Source organism: Rhincodon typus, chromosome 1 (assembly GCF_021869965.1).
Source record: "Rhincodon typus isolate 14 chromosome 1, sRhiTyp1.1, whole genome shotgun sequence".
NCBI classification, from domain to species: Eukaryota; Metazoa; Chordata; class Chondrichthyes; order Orectolobiformes; family Rhincodontidae; genus Rhincodon; species Rhincodon typus.
This window is the reverse complement of record NC_063332.1, coordinates 162,222,119-162,247,145: the sequence shown is the minus strand read 5'-3', so window position 1 is coordinate 162,247,145 and position 25,027 is coordinate 162,222,119. Positions and strand designations below refer to the sequence as shown.

The 25,027-nt window shown below is 39.9% G+C and overlaps 1 protein-coding gene across 2 annotated transcripts in view; it reads left to right on the top strand.

The window, feature by feature from the left end:
- The window catches only part of nsg2 (neuronal vesicle trafficking associated 2), a 61,480-nt gene that overhangs the window by 4,243 nt on the left and 32,210 nt on the right, over positions 1-25,027 (top strand). For both annotated transcript variants that reach the window (XM_020537335.2, XM_020537336.2), the window contains exon 3: positions 19,634-19,750. In XM_020537335.2, coding sequence (XP_020392924.1) covers positions 19,634-19,750 — 117 coding nt within the window. The remainder of the gene's footprint in view (positions 1-19,633; positions 19,751-25,027) is intronic.

Genomic DNA, 25,027 nt, shown 5'->3' with positions numbered 1-25,027 from the left:
ATCTCAGATTCTCCAGCATCTGCAGTTCCTACTATCTTTGAAAAAGTTTGTGTACTGTTATTTTGTCCACCTATTTCATCAACTGGTTTTCAAACCCTTTCATTGTTCAAGGATGCCTGAGATGCTTTGTGTTCTCTGCGGCTGCTTTACAGATCTCATCAACCATGGCATAGGCACCCCAGGATTTGACTTAGTGAGCTGTCAGTCTTCATCATGGGAATTTGCTTCCCACAAGGGAGGTGGTGGGTTGAGCTTCATGTTGGGGGTTGGGGGTTGAGGGTAGGGGATATCAGATGAGCAATTCCAGATTCAAAGGCTGTCATTCTTGTGACTGGTGCAGAGTCACATTGGCACAGGACTGGGATCATGCCATCTGCCCGTGCTGTCAGCTTCAGCTGCTGTGCATTCAAGGCAGAAAATAGGCAGCGCCAAGAGAAATAGATCCGCTGATTTCTCTTTCAAATTATGAAATGTGTATGTAATATAAAAATGGGACACTGATCACAATTCTGGTGCACCACTTAAATATTTATGTCATGTTTCAAAACACAGGAACTATCCATATACAAATACAAATGACAAAAGTCCAAATGCCCACAGCCTCAAATTTGATACCTGTATTGCCCACCCCATGTTTACTTCACTATTAGACATTCTGGCCTTAAAAGTAACACTGATTCATCTTAACCTCCTCTAAACAAGTCCAGGACAATAACCATCCTGCTTTATATGGTTTATTCCTGCTGTCTTTACAGATATTATCATCTGACTTAGAACAAGAAGTGCCATGGGACATCCAACTGTACATACTTTGATTTGTTGAATTTAGTATTCCTGGTGCACTTCAGACAGAGCTCTCTAGACATTGTATGAAACGTTGACAAGGCCCTGGTAAACATTTTTTTTTAAAAAATATGAAAAAGAAAGGTAGTCATTTTGTACATCTTTTCTTTTCTGACCTTGAGATAACCTAGTCTTCTCTAAAAGCAATAAGCCAAACAATCAGCAATCTAAAACTTTCAATTGTAATTAGCTGCTATTTAAGCTTAAAATTTACCACTTTTGGTCATTTCTCCAAGCCATAACCTTAAAAGGAAAAGGCTAATTGAAGGGTGAGGTGATGACAAAGTAGTATTGTTGCTGGATTAATAATCTAGAGAACCAGGTAATGCTTTGGGGATCTACGTTTGAATCCACCATGGAAGATGGTGAAATTTGAATTTTAAAAGATCTGGAATTAAAAGTCTAATAATGATGCTGAAATCATTGACTCTTGTTGTGAAAACTCATTTTGTTCATACATGTCATCCAATGAAACCTGTCTTTATCTGATCTGGCCTACATGTGACTCCAGACCCACTACAATATGGTTGATTCTTAATTGCACTCTAAAGTTTTTTTAGTTCATTTGTGGGGCTATGACTAGGTGGGGCATGGCCTCGCACTCCATTCAGTTGTATGTGACCACTAAAAAAAACTCAACAAAATGGATGAAACCAGACAGAAAGAGACTGTGTCTAAGTAACAATGACACTAGATCAGTAATCCAGAGGTCAGGACTAATACTGTCGAACATCCCACCAGAGCAACTTGTGGAATTTAAATTAGGATGAGGCAATGGCCAAGTGATATTGTCACTGGGTTAGAAAGCCAGAGACCCAGGTAGTGTCTGGGATCCAGGCTTGAATCTGATGTAGCAGATGGAATGATACCTCACAGTTATACTAGACAGTACCATCACCATCCTTGGGTTAGTCCTGTCCCACCTGCAGGATAGACCCAGCAGAGTCCTAGAGTTATACAACAAAACAGAACCTTAGGTCCAACTCCTCCATGCCAACCAGATATTCTAAACTGATCTAGTCCCATTTGCCAGCATTTGGCCCATATCTCTCTAAACCCTTCCTATTCATATACCCACCCAGCTATCTTTTTAAATGTTGTAATTGTACTAGCCTCCACCACTTCCCCTACAGCTCATTTCATACACGCACCACCCTCTGTGTGAATAACCTGCCCATCAGGTCCTTTTTAAATCTTCCCCTTCTCTCCTTAAACCTATGGCCTCTAGTTTTGGACTCCCCTACCCTGTGAAAAAGACCTTGACTATTCACCCTATCCAAGCCCCACATGATTTTATAAACCTCTATAACATCACCCCTCAGCCTCTGACACTCCATGGAAAACAGTCCCAATCTACTCAGCCTCTCCATATAACTCAAGACTTCCAATTCCAGCAACATCCTTGTAAATCTTTCTGAACCCTTTCAAATTTAACAATACCTTTCCTATAACAGGGCAACCTGATTTGTGTTATGGAGAAGGGGAAAGTCGAACCCCTCTGATAGATAAACTGAAACATAAGCCCCAATCTGTTATGGCCGGGAATAGAGGTTTGCTTCTAATAATTAAACCCAAAATGCCCAGAGAAGCTCGCCTCGCCTTTATAGTCTGTTAAAAGAGTGATTAAATGAAAAAAATCCTGGACATCCACTTTATAAGTAACAAGTAACGATTTATTTATTTAACATTGAACAAATTTAACAGAATTACTAACAAACTGAACAATTCCCCCCTAGACTACAAACCACTCCCGACTTGCCTAAATTCGACTGGAATGCTGTTTAAATAAACACAAGCCCCATTTATATAAACCCAATTAAAAGATAACAATAAATTAAAACTTAATCACTCCAAATTTGGACAGACTGTGTCTTCAGCAACAAAGGAAAGCATAATTCTGACCAATCTGCCTGCCACAGATGCTTCTGTCCTGATTTCTGTCAGCCAAGCATATTAAGAATGAAGAAATGAAGGTAGATACAGCTCAGCCATGAGCAAATGGAATTGAAGAACAGGCTCAAGGGGAATAACCTACTGCTGCTTTTAAATGCACATACAGATGTTAGATAATGCAGCACCAGGTTTAACTGTGATGCAAATAGCCAAGGCTTAAACATGAATTGCATTTGGTTGATATTCAATTTGGTGTGCAATACCCATGGAACTGAATCTTGCAAGGAGTCAGTGTCTTTCAGGAGGAGTGAGAGAAGAGACAATTCATATAAAAAGGAAAAGAAGCAGAAGACCTGAGCTACTGTGCAGATCTGCCCTGTTCCCCTGATACTAATGTTGCAATGAGAAAATAGGAAAAACCACTCAGATCTGTGGGCTTTCAGCACTGTTCTCACCATGGAGCAGAAGGCAATCATAAATCTTGGGATTAGTGTGTTATTAAAACATTGAGAGTCATATTCTAACTATAATTGTTGCTTCATAGAGATATACTAGCACTGGAGGGGGTGCAGAGGAGACTCACTCGGTTGATTCCAGAGTTGAGAGGGTTGGATTATGAGGAGAGACTGAGTAGACTGGGATTATACTCATTGGAGTTCAGAAGAATAAGGGGAGATCTTGTAGAAACATATAAGATTATGAAGGGAATAGATAAGGTGGAGGCAGGGACGTTGTTTCCGCTAGCAGGTGAAACTAGGACTAGAGGGCATCGCCTCAAAATAAAGGGAAGCAGATGTAGGACTGAGGTCAGGAGGAACTTCTTCACCCAAAGGGTTGTGAATCTGTGGAATTCCCTGCCCAGTGAAGCGGTTGAAGCTACCTCGCTGAATGTTTTTAAGGCAAGGCTATATAAATTTTTGAACAGTAAAGGAATTAAAGGTTATGGTGAGTGGGCGGGTAAGTGGAGCTGAGTCTCAAAAAGATCAGCCATGATCTTATTAAATGGCGGGGCAGGCTCGAGGGGCCAGATGGCCTACTCCTGCTCCTAGTTCTTATGTTCATATTACAATGAAATTAGTATAATAACTACTACAGGTGTTTCATTATGATCTTTGATACCTAGAATCCTTACAGTGTGGAAGCGGGCTGCTCAGCCCATGAAATCCGTACCGATCCTCTAAAGACCTTCCCACCCAGGCACACCCCGCCCAACTCTGCATTTCCCATGGCTAATTCACCTAACCTACACAACCCTGGACACTGTAGGCAATTTAACTAACCTGCGCACCCTTGGATTGTGGGAGGAAACCGGATCACCCAGAGGAAACCCATGCAGACACAGGGAGAACATACAACCTCCACACGGACCATCGCCTCTGGGTGGAATTGAACCTGTGTCCCTGGCGCTGTGTGGCAGCAATGTTAACCGCTGAGCCTCAGTGGCACAAAACAAGGTGATAGAAAAAATAAATTCAAATGAAATTTAAATTTTTGTCCTTCCATCTGACTAACATGTACTGTATGATATGTCTTTGGCCAGTATTTTGACTGAGAACATAAGAACGTAAGAAATAGGAGCAGGAGTAGGCCATCTGGCCCATCGAGCCTGCTCCGCCATTCAATAAGATCATGGCTGATCTTTTCGTGGACTCAGATCCACTTACCCACCCACTCAACATAACCTTTAATTCCTTTACTGTTCAAAAACCTATCTCTCTTTGCCTTAATAACATTCAACTGCTTCACTGGGCAGGGAATTCTAAAAATTCACAACCCTCTGGGTAAAGAAGTTCCTCCTCAACACAGTCATAAATCTGTTCCCCCTTATTTTGAGGCTATGCCCCTGAGTTCTAACTTCATGCGCCAGTAGAAACAACCCCTCTGCTCTACCTTATCCATTCCCTTCGTAATTTGGTATGTTTCTGTAAGATTCCACCCCCCGCCCACCTCTTCTAAATTCCAACGAGTATAGTCCCAGTCTTCTTTATTCATTCACAGGATGAGGGCGTAACTGGCTAGGCAGCATTCATTGCCCATCCTTATTTGGCCAGAGGGCAGTTGAGAGTCAGCCACATTGCCTGGAGTCACATGTAGGCCAGACCAGGCAAGGATGGCAGTTTCTTTCCCTAAAGGACATTAGTGAATCAGATGGGTTTTTCCCAACAATCAGCAATGGATTCATGGTCATCATTAGACTCTTAATTCCAGATATTTATTGAATTCAAATTCTACCACCTGCCATGGCAAGATTCAAACCCAGATCCCCAAGAACATTACCTGGGTCTCTGGATTAACAGTCCAGCGATAATACGACTCGGCCATTGCCTCCCCAATCTCCTCAATCTCTCCTCATAAATTTTCATTTTAACCTGATAATCTCAGACCAGGGAACAATCCAGTTTCATTGCCTGGAAGGGAATCAGTTTCTCTCATTTAAACCAATTACTTAACTACAAGTGTGAGTGATTTTTTTCATCTCCAAAATCCGAGGGATAATGTCCAGCTGTCTCTGAAGGATGAAGCTAGCACTATGACTAGACTTTTCTTCCATTAGCTACTAGTGGTCAGTTATCAAGGTTTAGTTCTAGATTAGAAGAAGATTATTTTGACTGAATTTTGATGCACTGTTTAGCACACTTGCCTTCAATTCCCTTTGGGGCTCCTTTAGTTGTCATTTATTTTCTTGAGTTTTCTGCCCAAAGCAAGAGCCATCACCTCCATCACAAGCTGGGAAATGAGTGTGGTTTTGAATTCACCACAGTCAGAATATGGATTGAACTTTGTGCTGTTGGGAACAATCCTATCCACACTGGCCGTTGTGCCAACTAGATTCAAGTGGTCTAAATTGCTGTGGCAACATACACTTTTACATGCATGTTGTAGCCTGGAACATTGGACAGTGGTGGTAGAAGCTCCGATTTCTTTCTATCATGTGCTGACCAGGAATCTCTCCCAATCTTACAACCTGTTATTGATGTATATTGGAAGGATTTGCAAGTTTTTATTCAACCTGTTTGGCAACAAGTTATAAAAGTTTGTATTATTGTTACTATTATTTGCAAATTTGGTTTTTAAAGCAGAGGTAAATTGAATTTTGGCTTTAGTTCTGTAAAGGCTTTTTTTTAAAGAAGGTCTTTTAAAAAAAATGCGACTTAAGCTAAAAATCTTGTCAGCTACTTGGGGAGTTAATTGATGAAGCATTTATTTAGTTTAATTTTTATGTTTGACAGAGGACAGATGGCCATGTTTCAGTGGAGAAGAAAAGATTTATAACTGCAGTTTGTGGCTGTCACCAGGCTATCTAAGCAGGAAAGAAGTCTCAAGGCTACCAGAGCTAGAAAGAAGTCTTTAAACTGTTTTAACAGTTCAAGTAGACAGTTTTCTTAAAGCTCAATTATGAAAAGTCTGTGAGTTATCTGGTGTTAGTGATCTCTGGGAGAGATAGTAAGAGAGAGAATGACATTTGTGAATGTGCAGAAATTCTAGAAGGGAACACTTGAAAATTTGTAGAAAATTAGAGAATTAAGATAGAAAAGGTACATCACTGGAGTGTTGGTAAAGGATGTTGTGAAAAAGGGCTACGTTTTTATTTTGCTGTTTGAGATAAGATCTTTTCAAATTGTTTAGCTTTTTTAGGCTTTTGTGCAATGAACTAATGTTCTTTTGTTCAAAGCAGACTTGTGTGAAGGTGTTAAGTAACTGACTGGCATGGCTTCCATATTGCCAAAAAATGGCTTATGATCTATCAAGCCAGGTTTCACTTGGAAATCTGACTTGTCGGATATCACCATCAGCTGGGATCATAACACACCTCTCTCTCAAGTCCTGGAATGGGTATTAAATCCCGAGCTTCAGGCTTAGAGGCAGGGATGCTACTACTACACCACCGTTTTCTTTTTAGTAGTCATTAAACCACTTCAAATAATTTGTTGACTGTTAAATTAGCTCAGGCAGGAATTTAATACAAATAAGTTAACCAGTACAGGAAAAAAAAAGCACACAGAGGAAGTGAAGTGTTTTTGTCCGTCTGAGTCTTCTCATTGAGAATAATATAATGATTTTCTAGTGGCACGGATGATAATAACAACAGTAGCTTTAAGCCCCAGGTCATATTTGAAAGACAGCCTTGCTATCTTACAGAAATCACTGAGATTATGGAATAGCCCTTGGCCAGATACCTTGCTCTATCTAACAGAGACTGTGCTTTGGTGAGTGATTAAAAGTTTAAGAAATAAATATTTTGTAATTATGTTTTTATAGAAGGACTGTGGATGTATACTTAATGAGAGCATCTTCATTGCAGAGAAAATCAGAGCAGCTTTAGCTTTTCTAATTTAAATATTAGGTGCTACATTTGTTAAACACAGTGATGTGGAATACATGATAATTGTATCCCTCTAGTAATCGAATCATCTATATGAATTTATATTTCGTATATGCATTCATATATTCATTTTTATGTGGCCAAATTGTTATTGTTGTTGTCGTATCATTGTCTAACACTTGAGGTATGAGGAGAGAATTTAGAATTTCTTTGTACCATCAGAAATGGAGGTTTTGGCTTGGCACAGAGTAAACTGATATTATTTGACTTCCAGTCTTCCCAACAGGGTTAGTGTTGAATTGAGTAGGTAAGTGAAACTTGGATCTTCCTAGAAACCACTGCAGTGATATTTCTTTGTTTAATATGCTACTCAGTGTTCTTTTTTCTTGCTTATTCACGTGACACTTTGTACATATTTTTCAGTGGTTTTGCATTGGTGGAGCTAGTGGAGTGTGAGTTGATTGTCTTACTTTAGTTCACAATTTTAAGTAGAAGTAATTTTGACAGTTAAGTGTAATTTTACTAAAGTCTATTCTAAATCCTTTCTTATTCACAGTATTCCTAAGCCATTTCTTAAAGCTGGTGGTACGTGTAATATTTATCTTTGGATTATTAATTATCTTGTGTATGGCACATATGTCAAAGTTTCTGCTCTCCATCACAGAGTCATACTTACCTTCTTATTGACTGGTTGCAACCGGTACTGCCGCAGAGTCCTCCTCATCTTTGAGAAGTGATGGAGTGAGCTAGACATGACCTTGTGTTAGAATTCAACAGCATTTAAAAAGTACATTAAAAGCAGGATACACATGGTCATCTTTTTGCAATTTTGTAATTGGTCATCATTTTCTTTTTACTTATCACCCTGTTGCCACATCTTAAGTATCACCAAGTCCCAGACTTTTATCATTTCTTTGCTTGTTGATGTGCATTGGTTCCTGATCAGTCACTGTCTTGATTTTACATTTGTATTCTTATTCTCAGATCCCTCCATGACTTTGCCTCTCTCTATTCTTGTAAACTTCTGAAGATATTTATCCTCTTCTAATAATGGCCTCTGTGCATCCCAACTGATCATTGTTGCTCCAGGACTCATGCATTCATTAACTGGGTCCTAAGCTGTGAAATTCCTTTCCTGTATCTCTCTACCTCATCATTGTGCTTTCCATATTTACGACCCTGCGTAAAGTGTCTAGGTCTTTGATTAAGCTTCCTGGTTGGAAGTTTAGCTCCACGTCAAATATGATGCCAAAAGGTTGCAAATAATCTGGTTAGCTGTTAGTGACAGAGATGAAGTTGGCAGGGAGATTCCTGCTTACCCGGTACTAACGTCAGATTAACAGCCTGACAATTTAGCAACAACAGAGGAGTCCAGAGAGATGATGTCTATTATAACATGTTTATAGGAGCTTCCTGTGCCCAAATTGGCTACTGAATTTCCGACAGTATGATAATGACTGCGCTTCAAAAATCTTGATTTGGCTGTAAAGAGCTTTTGAGATGTCTGGTGGTTGAGCAAGGTGCCATATAAATTAAAGCCTTTTTAACAACCTTCAACCAAAATTGGAGATTTATTTTCCCTACTGACAAATGAATATAGAATCGACTTCCAGATATGGCAATAAGTGTCTTAGAAATTGACAGCTTTCTTAAAAAAAAACTCTGGAATTTCAGGACTGTAACTCACAAGATAATTCTCTTATAAAAAGATGATCAAAGAGTTCGTGAAATAATTGTTCAGCTTTGAGAAGAGCAGGGAAAAACTTTGCAGATGTTATGCAGGATGTTAAATAGGCTGGATGAAATGATGGAGTGATTTGTGAGAGAAGTATGCTTGATAGGCTGAATTACCATTCTTATAACTACACAACTTTACATCTGCGCTTTTGTAGGTTACTGTATTGTTCCGCTGAAAGTACCTAACAAGTTCTTTGACGTCTGATCAAAATGAATACAAGGAGACACGTGACACATTTTAGCTTCATCTATTTAATATATATACAAACTAATAAGCAAATCTACTAGCTTAAACTACTTTGTATACGAGCTAATAAATGAATCGATTAGCTAAGTTACTTCATACATACACAAACAAATGAGTCTCACTGCCTTTCAGCTCATAGGGACTGGTGATGGTGGCATTTGGAGCTCTATCTCAGATTCCGTGGCACTGATCTCACAAACCCCAGCCTGATGGTGAAAGTTCAATGAGTGGGACAAAGTCCCCGATTTATTAATGTTATTCTAAATATAATGTCAGGGGCTGTATCCCCATTTCTTAGTACTTCCAGTATTTTCCCAGGCATTTCGCTATGTGAAAACAGGTTGGAAAAACACATCCAGATGTCTGTATTTTCTGCACGACAGTCTGTTCTCAGGCTCAGCCGTAGTTACCTTCCAGCCAGAACAGGCTGTTTTTACACTAGCCCTGTTCTTCATGTAGTTTTCCATGTTGTTTCAATTGCTTATTGTTATGTCAATTAACCCTCAACGACTAACCTTTAACAATCTGGTTTGGAGATATCTTTAAGCTCAACACTACAGTTACTTCTAATTCTGAAGAAGGGTCACACAGGACTCGAAACGTTAGCTCTGTTTTCCCTCCACAGATGCTGTCAGACCTGCTGAGTTTTTCCAGTGATTTCTGTTCTTGTTTGTTTCAGATCTCCAACATTCCCTGTTCTTTGTTTTATATTTTTGTGATAGATATGATAGATTACTCTCCTGTGTAAACAACAGATAATAGCTGAATTAGTAAATTTTAAATTTGAGAGAGAGAGACATCTTTTATTAGGTAAGGTATTAAGGGACATGGAGTCAATGCAATGGATAATATTGGAATACATATCCATCAGGATCAAATTGAGTAGAAGAGCAATTATACATGTCCGTCAATTTTTTTTTTGATCCTATCATTTTTACCCATTCCAGTGCTGGCACTGGAAGTACAGGTTATTTGCATCAGTTAAGGCAAGAGTTGAAAAGAAAATCAAATCCTTTATTATCAATCACAGAAATTTGGCTGATGCTTAAAAGTACTATCAGCCACTTTCTCTTCCTGTACCTTCCTGACTTTGTGACAGACTCCTTAATGAGGAACATTGATTGGGATCAGGAGCTGAGTTTACATCAGAATTCTGGTGGAACTGAGGAGTCTGGCTATAGTTTACTTCCATCAGAGGAAACATTAGTCCCCATCTTAGTGTAGTTATCTTCAGAATACATTTCTGTGTTACCATTGTGCAATGTTGAGAACTACTTGATATCTTGCCGTTGGAAATAAATTAAACTATTCAACAATTGTATGCTGCTAGCAGTCACATCTGAGCATCTGAAAGAGAGACGAAGGTGTGCCCCCCTAGAAGTAATCACATAATACTGATACTAGAGTTAATTGGAGTGGTAACCAGGAGTGAAATATCAGAAATCTAATGAGTGACTTGCTTGGTATAAGGATTGAGCGATGAGCGGCAAAGTATTTGTGGCATCTGTCAGTAACAAAGTTTAAAGCACTAGGGCACGTGTGTTCCTCATAGTGTTACAATAACAACGGTGACAGAAGAATGGTTAATGGTGTGGGCTGACTCATTTGGTTTCATATACAGAATGTAGTAAACCTGAGGAGATAATCTAGATGGCAGGAAGTGTCACTGTATCTTTTGCATAAGCAAGTTAAAAGATGTCTCCAGTGAAAACAGAAGCAAAATAGTTTTTTATTTCTTCTGCCATTTCCTTATCTATTATTAACTTTTCATCCTCACTCTCTAGAGGACCAACACTCACCTTACGTGCTCTTTTCCTTTTCACATCCCTGTGGAAACTCTTGCTGTCTTTTCTTCCATTTATAGCTAGCTGCTGTTTCATCCTGATTTATCCCTTTACTCATGCTCTACCATTCTTTATAAGCAGCCCAATCATCTGACTTTTCACTCATCTTTACGCAAACACATGCTTTTATTTCTCAACTTCAATGCTTTCCCTAACTTCTACAGTTAATTACAGACGGCCTGTCCTCCATTTAGACTTTTTCTTCATAGTAGGAATATACATTCTGAAACATCCCCTTTATATGTCTGCTACTGCATGTCTACTGATCTATTTCCTAGAATACTGGTTCACTTCAGCCAGCTCAGCTTTTATCTCACATAGTTACTCTAATTTAAGTTTAAAATATTAGTCTTAGATCCAAGCTTCTCCCTTTCAAACTGGATGTAATATTCAGACTTTGAAGTCCCGGCTATCTCAGGTGCCTTTACACCTGAGGTCATTCATTAATTCTATCACATTACACAATGCCAGGCCTATTATACTGTCTGGTTCTATCCAGAACATGCTCATTTAAAGCTTGGAGCTCCATTAATCTGCTTTGATCCCAGCTGATGTTATTACTGGACAAGTCAGACCCCAGACTGAAATCTAGCTTGGTAAATCAGAGATAGTAGGAACTGCAGATGCTGGAGAATCTGAGATAACAAGGTGTAGAGCTGGATGAACACAGCAGGCCAAGCAGCATCAGAGGAGCAGGAAGGCTGACGTTTCGGGCCTAGACCCTTCTTCAGAAAAAACGTCAGCCTTCCTGCTCCTCTGATGCTGCTTGGCCTGCAGTGTTCATCCAGCTCTACATCTTGGTAAATCAGATTTTGTTTTGGTTTTAACAAGGTGATCTGTCACTGAAGTACATATATAAAGTGATACAGATGAAGTTTTAACAATATCTGAAGTTTATTACATAAAAGAAATGAAGATAAAATAGAATAAACCAAGCTATATGTAATACAAGTTTGAAGATTTTGAAACACATAGTAAAACATAATCCCATTAATCCCCACAGCACTACTTTACAGTACTCACATCAGGGACAATTCCCTCTCTATTGCATCTCTATGGCTGAATTTAACTGTGGCTTCAATTCCTAACCTCAATTATCTGAGAGCCTCTTGCTTGAGTCTTCATACCACTGTGCTTAGATTTTCTCAGCTTCAGCTAGCCCTTCAGGGGTTTACCCAAGTACTTCTGATCTGGAGTTGTGACCTATTTCTTAACAAATCTCCCATTCTCAGGAGCAACTATTTTACACATCCAGCTTCAGCCAAGACTTCTGCAAACTGCCGACCTAAAACATTTTCTTACAGTCAGTGACTGCTTTCCCTCAGTCAAAAACACCCAACAGTTTATAGAATCTTTTAAACTGCTCATAAAAATGCTCCCAATGAAAAAAAATTTCCAATTAAACTCCAAGGATTTTCTCTCTTGGACATTTTTTTTAAGGAATCATGATGGCTACAAAAATGCTTGCATGTTTAATCATTAAATGTATTCACATAGATGTATTCTATTTTTTTAGTTTGCATTCTAGGAGCCAGGTCTCCAGAATCAAATGCCACAATTACCAAGGGTCCCATCTGAATTTCACTTTCCTTCTTTAATTGGTCATCCTGAGATTGAGACACAGCTGCTCTCTGCTGGAAGCCAGCATTTCCCGTGCTGCCGTCTCTGCTGTTCCCATGGTCACAGCACAGACAAATCTCATTTGATCCCCCTACAGGGGTCCACTCATTTTCCTGTTTCTGGAAGAAACAAGCTTTATTGACTGGATCTGGCACAAAAAAACAGATGGCGCAAGTTTAAAATCAAGAATAAATAATACTAAGATATTGCACACACACTGCATCTCGCACCCATCACCACTCTTCTTGCTGGCCTGCCTTTGCTCTTGGTTAAGCAATACCTTGATTTTGTGGATTTTGACATTATCTTGGTTTTCATCTCTGTGGCCCACTCCAGTCTTAAGATCCTTTGAAATATCTGCGCTTTTCCAGTCCTGTATGTATCATCAATTACATGTATCCTCGAATTTGGCACCTCCTCAATTGGAGACGCTGTGCTCATCTGCTGAGGGGTAAACCCTCCCCAAGAAAGGTAGCGTCTTTAATAATGTGTGTTTCGGCAAAATCTACAATGATGAAAATGAGAATGTACGTGTGAAAAGTCAGTATTTAACGAGCTTTCTGTGAAATAAAGACGATTGCTAATGATGTCCTTGATCCTCTATCTTTGATCATTGGTATGAGACAAGCCTTGTGGATGAATGGCTTAAGATTTTATTCATTACAATATGCCAAGACTATTTCACCAGTGTCTGCCCATTTAGAGTCTGACACCAAGAATAATGGCATCTGCTACTGAGGGAAATCTAACTTTCAATGAAGAGAAGCATTCAAAGGCAGCTGCCTTCCAGAAGATTTGTAGTGCTTTTAAGATTGAGAAGCCTCAAAAGAGTCAGCAGCATTCAAAGTTAGATGAGAATTTTTGATCAAATTGTCAGGGCAAATTCTGGAAGTTTTTTTTATTTCAATAAGGTTCAGAAGATTGGTAGAACACTTGAGACTCCATCAGTAATTCATGAAACCACCAAACTGCCGTTGAATAAAATAACTGGGTGAGGGATTTGTCGGTTTGTTGGTCCACTGTCTTTGCCTTAGCCAGCTGGACAGATTTATTGTGGATAAATCTTCAACTACAAATAAGTAATGGAAGCTTGAAACACCTTTGAAGGCTGACAGCTCAGTAGCATCACCATTAATTGTGGCAACTGATAAGGTTGCATCACCATGGAGAGGTCCCCCAGTGATCAGGGAGGGAGGGGCAAGTGGTGTGTGGTCATGGAGCATCAGTGGTGCTGTTGAGGCAGAGGTGACTATTCGCTGTCGGTGACTTTCCAGGGCAGTGGGTTACCCTAAAAAGTATGCAGCTTCCCCTCCTGCTCGGAGGCCAGTAGTGGTCTTGCCACTTTCATTGCCTACCTAGTGGGTGGGCAAGCTACTAAATATTCCCATTGCTATTCCATATTGCCAATGGTAAGAAAATCAGTGACTCTTCTCCTTACACATCACACCCCTCAAACAACCATCACGCTCGCCCTCTTGCCTCCAGCCTATTGGCAATGGGCCAGAGAGATTCAACCCAAATCTTAGTTTTGTTCAAAATGGGCTCGCAAAGGAAATTTGTTGGATTTTAGAGATGTTTTACCAACTTGATACATAATTAATTGAAGTTGTTTTATATCTCCTCTGTGGGTTGACAGTGGAATGAGGTGGATTATCAATGTCAGTAAGCAACTGCAGTGTTCCATTTTGCATCACTATCCGGCTCGCACTAGCTGGAATTGCTAAACCTCTTCACAGTTACACCATGTATGAATTACTTTTTTATACAGGATGCCAAAAGAATAGTTAATAGTGAAGAGTGGAAATTGTCTTTACTTTTATCCCCATTCAGCTTCTGCAACATGTCTTCTCCCTTTATATTAGTCTCCAGTACATTTAAATTTCACTTTGCTGAAGCTGGAGATTCTGTAAAGTCAAATAAAAACAAAACACTGCAGATGTTGAAAATCTAAAGCAAACAAAAGAGAATGCTGGAGAAACTCAGCTGGTCTGGCACGATCTGTGGAGAGAAGTAGAGTTAATGCTTCAAGTACGGTCTTCAGCAGTTTCTGTGTTTGATTCTGGAAGGTCTCCTGCCTAATTCCTTCTTTTTCCTTTCTTGAAGATGCTGACAAATGCTGGGACTTGGTTGAACAAATGCTCCATGAGCTTCAATGCATGTGCTGTTCTTCATGTGTGAGATTATGCTAGTAATTCAGCTATGTCCAATTTTGACCTCAGCCAGTGTTCACATATTTCTCCCAACAGGCAGCAACAACATGACTTCTTTTTACATAATGTCTTTTAATACAGAATATATTCTGAAAAATTTTAAGGAAGAGTTAGAAAAACGTGATTGGATAGTTTTCCACTCTGATAGGCTGCCCAGTGGGTGGACAAGCTAGCAAATGTTCCCACGACTATTCCATATTGCCAATGGTAAGAATATGTCTGACTGTTCTCCTGACACCATTTCCCACAATTTTTCCCACCCTCTCGCCTCCAACCCACCGGCAATAGACCAGGGAGATTCAGCCCTAAATTTTATAAAATGAATAAAAGTTATAGCAACAGGTTGCAGTGAAGCAGTGACAGTGTAAGAACCATGTCTTCTTATTTCTTACCTTTAAAAACTGTGGACTCGAAGGAGAAAGAACTTTTTTTTTTAAGAACAGAAACTTACTGGATGGCTGCATAATTTCACAGCGAGGAATTCCAATGCCCATTGTGATCTGTTTTTACGGCTATGGGTTCCTGCAACTGCTGGCCATCAGGACCTGAGGACTTGTTTACAAGTGAAGCTGATCGGTTGTTTCTCAGCTAACTGACTAGGTTGGAATGGCAGACAAGTTAGAGATGCAGAGAAGAAAATAGAAGGGTGTGCCATTGTAGCTTGCTGTGGACATTGTCACGTGATATTGACAATGTTCTGCCCATATCAGCATGAGACAGAACAGAAAACATTCCATATAAATCTTTGCCACCAGTAGGACGGGGCACCTTCCCTGTTTAGAAAATCCTGATCTCTGTGCTCCCACAGCTTGAAAAAAGATGATACTTGGATTGGGCTTACTGTTTTACATGAGGGGACAGTATAAAACCCCACACAGGTCCTTCAGTGTGCTGTGCAAAATGGGTTAGCATTGTTGGTGCTGGAATTTCAGCTTCCTAGTATCCTTATCAACTATGTTCTTTTCCCAGTAACTGTTTGAAGCTAATCATGTGTAAACCTAGTACCGTATTTGACTCTGGATTAAACCTCTGACCACATGTACACCATCGCTAACACTATCTATTTCCATCTCTGTGACACACCCTCCAAAAAAACAGTCAAGTTCACTTTACAGCCATTATCTGATGTGTACGAAATTAATGGCAGATCAAAAATTTAAGAAGTCATGACAATGCACCTAAAGGTCTGGATTTATAGTTCTAAATATGTGAAGAAGCAAACCCTAGAGAGATGTAGATTAAGCCACAAAGGTCTGATTCAAATAGACTTGATATTACTTTTGAATCTGTGACGAACTTGTAACCACATAACTGCAGCACCACCTACTTCCATCAAAGGTGCCAGACTCCCCCCTGCCTCAGTTCTTGTCAGGGCTGAAACCCTCAGTCAAATCTGTGATGCTTCTTGACTTGATTATTCCAACACAATTCTGTTTGGCCGCCTACCTTCCAACCTCAAGAAAACTCATCTGCCTGCATTGTAACGCATCACATGCTTTGTTCACCTACCACAGTTGGGCTGGTTGATCTTGTTGGCTCCTGTTTAAGCAATTTTTGTTTTTAAAGAAGTTTCTGTCCTTGTCTTCAAATTGCTGCATGGCCTTATCCCTATCTATCTTCCTTCCTGCTTTCATCACTCTATATGCTAAATATCTGACCACCCCCAATTCTGGCCTCTTGAGGTTCCCTGATATTAGTTACTGCACCATAGGCAGCTAAGCCTGCAATTGTCAAGTCATAGAGTCACACAGCATGGAAACAGATCCTTCGGTCCAACCAGTCCAGGCCAAACATAATCCCAAGCTAAACTAGTCCCACCTGCCTGCTCCTGGACCATATCCCTCCAAACCGGTCCTGTTTATGTACTTATCCAAATGTCTGTTAAACGTTGTAATTGCACCTCCATTCACCACTTCCTCAGAAAGTTCATTCCACACGCGAATGACCCTCTGTGTAAAAAAAAAACTGCCTTCATGTCTTTTTTAAATCTTTCTCTTCTCACCTTAAAAATGTATCCCCTAGTCTTGAAATTCTCCATCCTAGGGAAAAGAGAACTACCAATAACCCTATCTATACCTCTCATTATATTATAAACTTCTTTTAGGTCACCTCTCAACCTCCTACAATCCAGTGACAAATGTTCCAGCCTATCCAGCTTTTCTTTATAACTCAAACCTTCCATACCCAGCAAATCCTGGTAAAACTCTTCTGTAGCCTCTCCAGCTTAATAATATCATTCCTACAACTTGGCGACCGGAACTGGACACAGGATTCCAGAAGCGACCCCACCACTTGAAGTTTGACATTTCCACCCTAAACACGTCATCCTGTTCATGACAGAAACTTTCTGGACTCAATCATACACGATCCGTGTGAACTAGTACTCTGAATAAGGGAAGAGTGAGTGAGCCTCCTCTCTCACCATCCCCTCTGCCCATGACTTTACAGATCAATTCGCTCTCAAGCTTACTCCTGAGCTTCTTAGACCAGCTCCATGTGGGTATATATGACTCACCTGGGTCAGCAGTTGATAGGGTTGAATTGGACCTGGTACCCTCTAGACAAAAGAGAGAAAGGCAACCATGAATTCTGCTCCTGTTTACTATCCAACCACTCCTGTCAAAAAGTGTTCAGCTCTGAATGTTTGGCAGGGACAGAACTGGTCTTGGTTGTAGTGACCTTGTGTGTTAGGTTCAAGCCCATATCTGAGTTTCAGGTTTTATTTGATAATGGTCCTGTTAAGCGCTTTGGAAGGCTTAACTATGTCAAGAGCAATAGCTTAATGAAAGTTGTTGTTGTTAACCTTTCATTGTTGGCCATGACAATACAAATGTGCATTCTTTCCAACGCAATTTTAAGATTTGTAACTTATTTCAATGTCCAAAAATATATGGTGTAAGTGATGAAATTGCATTCTCATTTAATGGCATTAGAAATAAAAGCAGTAAGTGCTGGGAAAAGTGCTGGTCTGGCAGCATCTGTGGCCAGAGAAGCAGAATTTCAAGTCTGATATGACACAAGTGAAAGCTTCTGTGCTCTTAAAAAAAGGGTGGTGAAGGGGTCAGGTATAGCAAAATTGAAGGTGGGGATAGTTTAGGATGGAAGAGCTTAAATGTCAAACAATAAGAGAAATGAGTGGTAATGATGGTTGTAATGAAAGAAACAAAGCATTGGGCTATGTTAAGTGTTAATGGCAAAATAAAGGACGGTTCTAAAAGCAAAAGTATGATACTAAGTTACAGACTGGTACATAGAAAAGAAAAATGTGGGGGGGGACAAAAAGCAAAACTGAGGATTTAGCTCGCAATCAGAAGTTGTTGGACTCCGTGTTGAGTCCAGAAAGTTGTATTGTACCCAATTTGAAGACTGGGTACTGTTCCTCAAGGTTGTGTTCGGTTTCACCAGAATATTGCAGCAGACCATATACTGAAATGTGAGCATGAGAATCATAGAATCCCTACAGTATGGAAGCAGGCCATTCAGCCCATTGAGTCCACACTGAAGGGCATCCTTCGTCCTACTCTATCCCTGTTACCCTGCATTCCCCGTGGCTAACCCACCTAGCCTGCACATCCCTGAACAATTTAAAATGACCAATTCACTTAACCTGCGCATTCTTGGACTGTGGTAGGAAACCAGAGCACCCGGCAGAAACTCACACAGACACGGGGAGAATGTGCAAACACCACACAGACAGTCACCCAAGGGTGGAATTGAACCCAGGTCCATGGCACTGTGAGGCAGCAGTGCTAACCACTGAGCCACCGTGCTGCCCTAAAACTAGGAATTGAAATGGCAAGCAGCCCTTATGTTGGGGCCATGCTTGTGGGCAGAGCAGAGGAATTCTGCAAAGCGGTCACCCAGTCCCCATTTTGAAGCAGAGTTGTGGCAGAACTGGATTGTGACACATGTTTGGACATGCCTGACAATTGTTTTATGAAATTGTTAGGGCTCAAAGACTATCCAGCAAGGTAGAACTGTGCTCACTTTATTTTTCTATTTTATGATGAAGAGGAGCCCTGAATAAATGCCCTTGACCTAAAATGTTTTTTGCTTTTTTCCTTTTGTCACTGTTCCTGCCAGACCTACTGAGCGCTTCCCAGTACTCTCTGCTTTTTTATAAGAAACATTCAGTGTCTCAGGCTTTCAGGAAACTGGCAGGGTTATGGGTGCACCCTGAAGGTGTAATTTCCTGTGTTTATGAAATGATTTTTAAACAAGCTAGTTAACAAGAGTGTGAAATTGAGAACACTGCCTGTGTTAAGTATTGGGTTAATGCCACAGCATTGCAGGCAGATCACAAAACAGTCAGAGCGTGGAGTGGAGATTTAATTAACATGACTCAGTACGGAAGATCGTTTAAGGCTGATGACAAATTGGCTCCTTTTTAAGCAGTACCGGAGATGTCTCTAGGATCCAGTAATGCATAAATGTGATTCAAGTGAATGCAGGCAGCAGAATAAAATGATTGTGTTCTCCCCGTAGACAATTCTGATCTCTAGCACTAAAAGGAAGGCCCATTGGTTACAGGTTACATTTGTGCTAGTAGTGAAGACCAATTAAGATACTGAAATACAAGCATTGTGCAAGAATCGTATTGTTTTTAGAGTAATTTTTTGTAGCGTATTGATACTAATACATCAGGTAAACCTTTTGATCACTGTTGACATATCGAAGACAAGTACACACATTTGAATTTTTGTGAATCCTTGCTTGAATGTCTCACCTAAAAATAGTTTATTTTATAAGTAGAGAGAACAATATAGTGGAATTGATATTGTGTATAGTCAGGCTGTTTTTTGAATAGCTTTATCCTGTGGGAGATGAAGAGTGTTTGTGTTATTTTAGCTGATATGTACTTACTTTAGCAGAACGCATAACCGTGCCAGGCTGATTTATTTTCTCTTCCTTGTAGGTTATAGTTAAAACACGGGCAGAATACCAGCCAAGTCAAAAGAAAGGCAAGTTCCAAGCACCTAAAATTGCTGAATTTACCATCAGCTTCACTGACGGGGTTTCGGAGAGGTTCAAGGTAATTGTCTTTGATCGATGGAATTGTCCTAATTTCCCAGCCACCTTTTGTCACCTGTTCTACATTACAGTTCATAGGTATTAAAATTAGATGGTCCATTAAATGTAGCAAAATGAGTGAATTTTAAGGAATAACCAGGAGGCTTAGACAAGCTACAAAAAGGGGTATATTAATATTTGAGGATTATTCCTATTCTGACTATCTTCCCCCCCGAGATGCTTCTACCACCATCTTACTTCATGACTTTATTATGATCTGCTGACTATTGTTACATATAATAATTTAATGTGTACAGTAGCTAATCTCTAATGGATTGTTTGAAATCTGAGGATCATAATCTGGCACCCAGAACTGGGACTTAAAATGTAAGCATTGTGTGTTTGTGAGAAGATTGGGTTGGAGCAGAACTAGAAAACACTCTTGAAATGCTTGACTCTAACCTTTAGGGACATCCTCGGTCCTGGTCCAATCAATCAGTTCCACTTAATGTATTGAAATCTTGGATCAAGTCACCTCTTAAACCCCCTAACTTCCAGGGAATACAACACTAGTTTGTGTACGCTAAGTTTGAAATTTAGCCTTTGGAATCCAATATTCATCCAAGGTAAGTGTATCTTTCCTTGTCCAAACTCTTCACAGGTTTGGTCTAACCATGACTTTGAATTGCGGTAGCATAACTTCTACCTCCTTGTAATCTAGTCTTTTAGATACAAATGCCAGTGTTTTGTTGGGTTTCTTACAATATTTTTGCATTTGTTCATGATATTTTAATGACTTGTGCATCTGGACCCGTAAATCTCTTGGGATCTCCACTGTTTGTGGATTCTCACCATTTAGAAAGTATTCAGTTGTGTCCATTTTTGGCACTAAGTGGATGGCCTCACACTCGGCTACGTTGAAGTCCATTTAGCATTGTATTGTCCATTCACTTAATCTATTAATATCACTTTGTAGTTTTTTATCAAGTTTATCAGCATGGAATATTAATTAGCTAAGAATTTTAATGGTGTTCTGTCACTTTATCCTGACTTATAGATTCTAGCAATTTCCTGACAACAAACATTTGGCTAACTGCTTTATAATTCTTTTGTTTCCTTCTCTCACCTTTATCAAATTGCACAGAAAAATGTACAATATTTTTAATCCATAGGAATGATTTCCTAATAGGGAGAAGATTACTGTTAGATCATCAGCAATATTGGAATGGAAACTAGCCAGGCCCTAGCTGTCTTTAATTAATGGACAATAGATTGAGCACTGTGGCATGTAATTTTCTGAACACAACTTCCTGCAAGATGTTCCTTCACCTATGAATCACTCCTTTATATTAACAATGATAATAATAATGGGTTCTGTGGATAATCAGTGTGGTGAAAGATAGTATGGCCTGATCTGATTAGTATTTCTAATTGTGTATGAAATCCAATTTTGGAGAACCGTGTGTAAATCTTTGTATGAAAGTGTTCTGCATTCAAGCTGCACTTTTCTATCAAATATATCTGCTTCTCCCTACTTTACAAACTACACACAATCTGAGAGTAACTTAGCAGGAAGTCTTTAACCTTTCCCACTTGTAAAACCCGATAGCTGGGCATTTAACTGTCCTGGATTATCATTCATGCTAGAAAACCATCTAGAGCCTGCCCTTTGGTTCTGGAGGGAATGCATCTGGACACATGGCTAATCTGACAGCCCAAATTCCAACAACCCCTGAGTCACACAGTGCATTCTTGTGGAGGATAAATTGCTTCTGCCAATGTTATGATGTAAATTCAAAGGCTGTGAACTCCCTCTTGACAGCACTGGGGCTCCAGAGGCATTTTAAGCCCATGCACAGTGGGTACGTTTTAATGTTGAGTGCATGTGAAGAGAATCATGAAGCTCAAGAGGCCCTGCAAGTTTTCCTGAGGAAAATGGATGCGTTTAATTCATTGGGCACCCTTTCTTTGCAAATTTCCCTGAATGCTGACTGGTGGCCCTTTTCTGGGAGGCCAGTAGGTACCTATTGCTGGTGGTATGCTATTCAGTTCCGATTGTTGAAATCACCTTGGAAAGAAGACAGTGAACATACTTTGGAAAAGAAATGTCAGATACAATGCCGCCTCCTCCCCCAGCCCTTTGTTCCAGATACAGCCTTTCAGGTTGCTGTGAACACCTTGGAGAAAAAGATTCTGCTGTTTGAGCAGTGACCCTGCTGCATATCAGAGTGCCCTAAATACCAAATGAGAAACTCCTGAGATTCAACAGGGATATGGAAGTCAAATATATCCGTGAACTATAATTTAACTTCTGTGCTTGTTTAGGCCTACATCAATTAGCATCTGTTAGACGTAGTATATGGTCTTTAAGATGCTCTGTTATTGTTTCTCTGCAAATGATTTGCATTGATGGTCTTGTCTTAGAGACTATTTACTTGGGATAACAAGGTGTAGAGCTGGATGAACACAGCAGGCCAAGCAGCACCAGAGGAGCAGGAAGGCTGAGGTTTCGGGCCTAGACCCTTCTTCAGAAATAGACCCTTCTGAAGAAGGGTCTAGGCCTGAAATGTCAGCCTTCCTGCTCCTCTGGTGCTGCTTGGCCTGCTGTGTTCATCCAGCTCTACACCTTGTTATCTCAGATTCTCCAGCATCTGCAGTTCCTACTGACTGTGAGACTATTTACTTGGAACTGCAATTTCGTTAATGAAGAAGGCAATTAAAAACTTCTTGCATCCTGTGTTTGAAAGGCCTGATTTTTAGCTACTCCACTTGAGCAGTTTGTTTCCATCTGTTCTCACATCCATTACAAGTTTTATATTGGCAAGGATGTGAAAAATGGAGGCCAGTTCTGGTAATAACCCATACTAACACAATACATGTGTGAAATCAGCATGAAACGCCACCTTTCAGGTGCCTGGGATTTATGCCACTGTCTCACTGGCTCAAATGGCATGAAAGATACATCATTACTGCATCACTTTTCAGGCTTTTCTAAATGATTGTTATTGTTGAGACTTCTTTTCTATGTGATTACTATTACTTGAATTTTCAACAGTTTCTTAGTCACGCCTGGATTGAGAAAGGCTGGATTTTGAGATTTATGAAATGTTGTATACAATTTATAAACTGCTCGATGTCCAGAAATTTTGCTCCAATTTGGACAGTATTCAGAGGTGGGTTTTCCTGCAGGTTCTGCGCCAATGAGACACAGCCTGCATAAATCTTACATGCTTAGTAAGTGAAACTTCAGTTCAATACATTATCTCCTTCGCAGCAGAAGGTTAAGAGATTCAAGTCCCTCTAGGGAATTGGTCGGATAACCCTTTAGTGCAGTACTGCAGTAGTGAATGTCTACTATCTGATATCGCTTTAGGAGGTGAATTGTACTGTTCGACATTTCTCACTTGAACTCAACTTTAACATCCCTAAACTGATCATCTATTTAGTTGCTACATGTGGAAGTTTGCTGTGCATAAATTAACTGCTGTGATTGTTTACATTGACTACAATTCATTGGTTGTGAATTACGTTGGGATGCCCTCAGTAAATGAAAAGTGTATTTTTGATGTTAACTTTTCTGTTTGAATAGTAGTACCATTTCATTTGTCTGCAGTGAAGTAGAACATTTGCTAAAAAATTAATTTTACATAGTCATTGCAAATGTTTTCTAAATTCACATCAATTTCTGGCTTTATTGTACAGTGCACAATTTCATTAAACACTGGTTAATTGATCAGAGAATGTATGGATAAAATCAGTACACTTTAACAATCTTAAAATATTAGATGATTTTCTTTGAAATAGTTGAGGTTTATGTGTACATTTTTGAAAAGATATGTGGTGCATTTCATAACCGCAGAGTATCCTTAAGTACTCTACAGCCAAGTACTTTTGAAGTTATTCACTGTTCTAATGCTGTTACAACTGTCATAACCCATGCCTGAGTTACTGTCAGAGGCAGATAAATCAGCCATATTATCTTACCTGATTTGACTGGTCAGGGTGCCACGTAGGAGGAGTTTTTTTTTAAATTCTCCAGTTCTTGGTTGCCACTTTTGCAGTCTTTCTGGGCTCTTGCATGACCTGTAACATTACTTACCTCGTGATTATTGAAAATGATAGGGTTTCTTTCTTCAAGTTTCTCTCTCTTCTTAGGCCCTTTAGTTCTGGAACTCCCTGTCTAAATCTCTCTGCCTGTCTTTTCCACCCCTTAGAATGCTTCTTAACCTTTTCTCTTTAACTAAGCATTTGTTCATCTGCCCTAATATTTCCTCATGTATCAAATTCTATTTGATAATGTTTCTGTGAGGATGTTTTACAATCAAACACACTGTATAATTGCATGATGATGATCATGATGCTGCCACTGCTGAAAATGATTCTTGATGCTGGAGAAAACTTCATGAGTATTGATCATCCCACAGTACCATACTGATTTCTAGTCCCTTGCACATTCTCTTTAATTGCTAGTTGCAAAATAGCAGAAGATGGCTATATGGGCGGCATGGTGGCACAGTGGTTAGCACTGCTGCCTCACGGCGCCAGGGACCCAGGCTTGATTCCAGCCTTGGGTGACTGTCTGTGTGGAGTTTGCACATTCTCCCCATGTCTGCGTGGGTTTCCTCCGGGTGCTCCGGTTTCCTCCTACAGTCCAAAGATGTGCAGGTTAGGTGGATTGGCCATGCTAAATTGCCTATAGTGTTCAGGGATGTGTAGATTAGGTGGGTTATAAGGGGATGGGTCTGGGTGGGATGTATTATATTACTTAATAGAAAGACATAAATGCAATTTATTACATTCGTCTGAGCTCAACGTGACTCCCTTAAGTGTTGGATTTTTTCCATTAGTACTTTTATAATGTTCCACACAGTTGGTATCTGAACAATAGATGAGAAGCTGTTCTGTTCTGGACAAGGATGTGCTGGAAATCCTCTATTGATGAATTTTAAAATGGGCCCTCCTTGTGTTCTTGTATTCGGTCTCTCTTGCTCGAAAGGTAGCATAGCATTGTTGGATGCTGAAACGAAGAACTAGAAAACATGAACAAGTTGGGAGTGGGATGTGGGTGGTGGTAGTTGTGAGGGCTCTAGCAGGTGTTAAATGTGTGAGTGTAGTTACTGGATGAAAGGCTTTGGAAGCAAGGGTGAACAAAATTGCTAGAGCTGGGCTAAAGTCAGGCTCTTCAGGATTAAGCGAAGTTTGAGAGATGTGAAGATGAGTTTGGTGTTGACAATTCTGCTAAGCTAGTTAAATTTACTCTTGTGATACACCAAGCACTTTGACATTATGCTACTAGTAT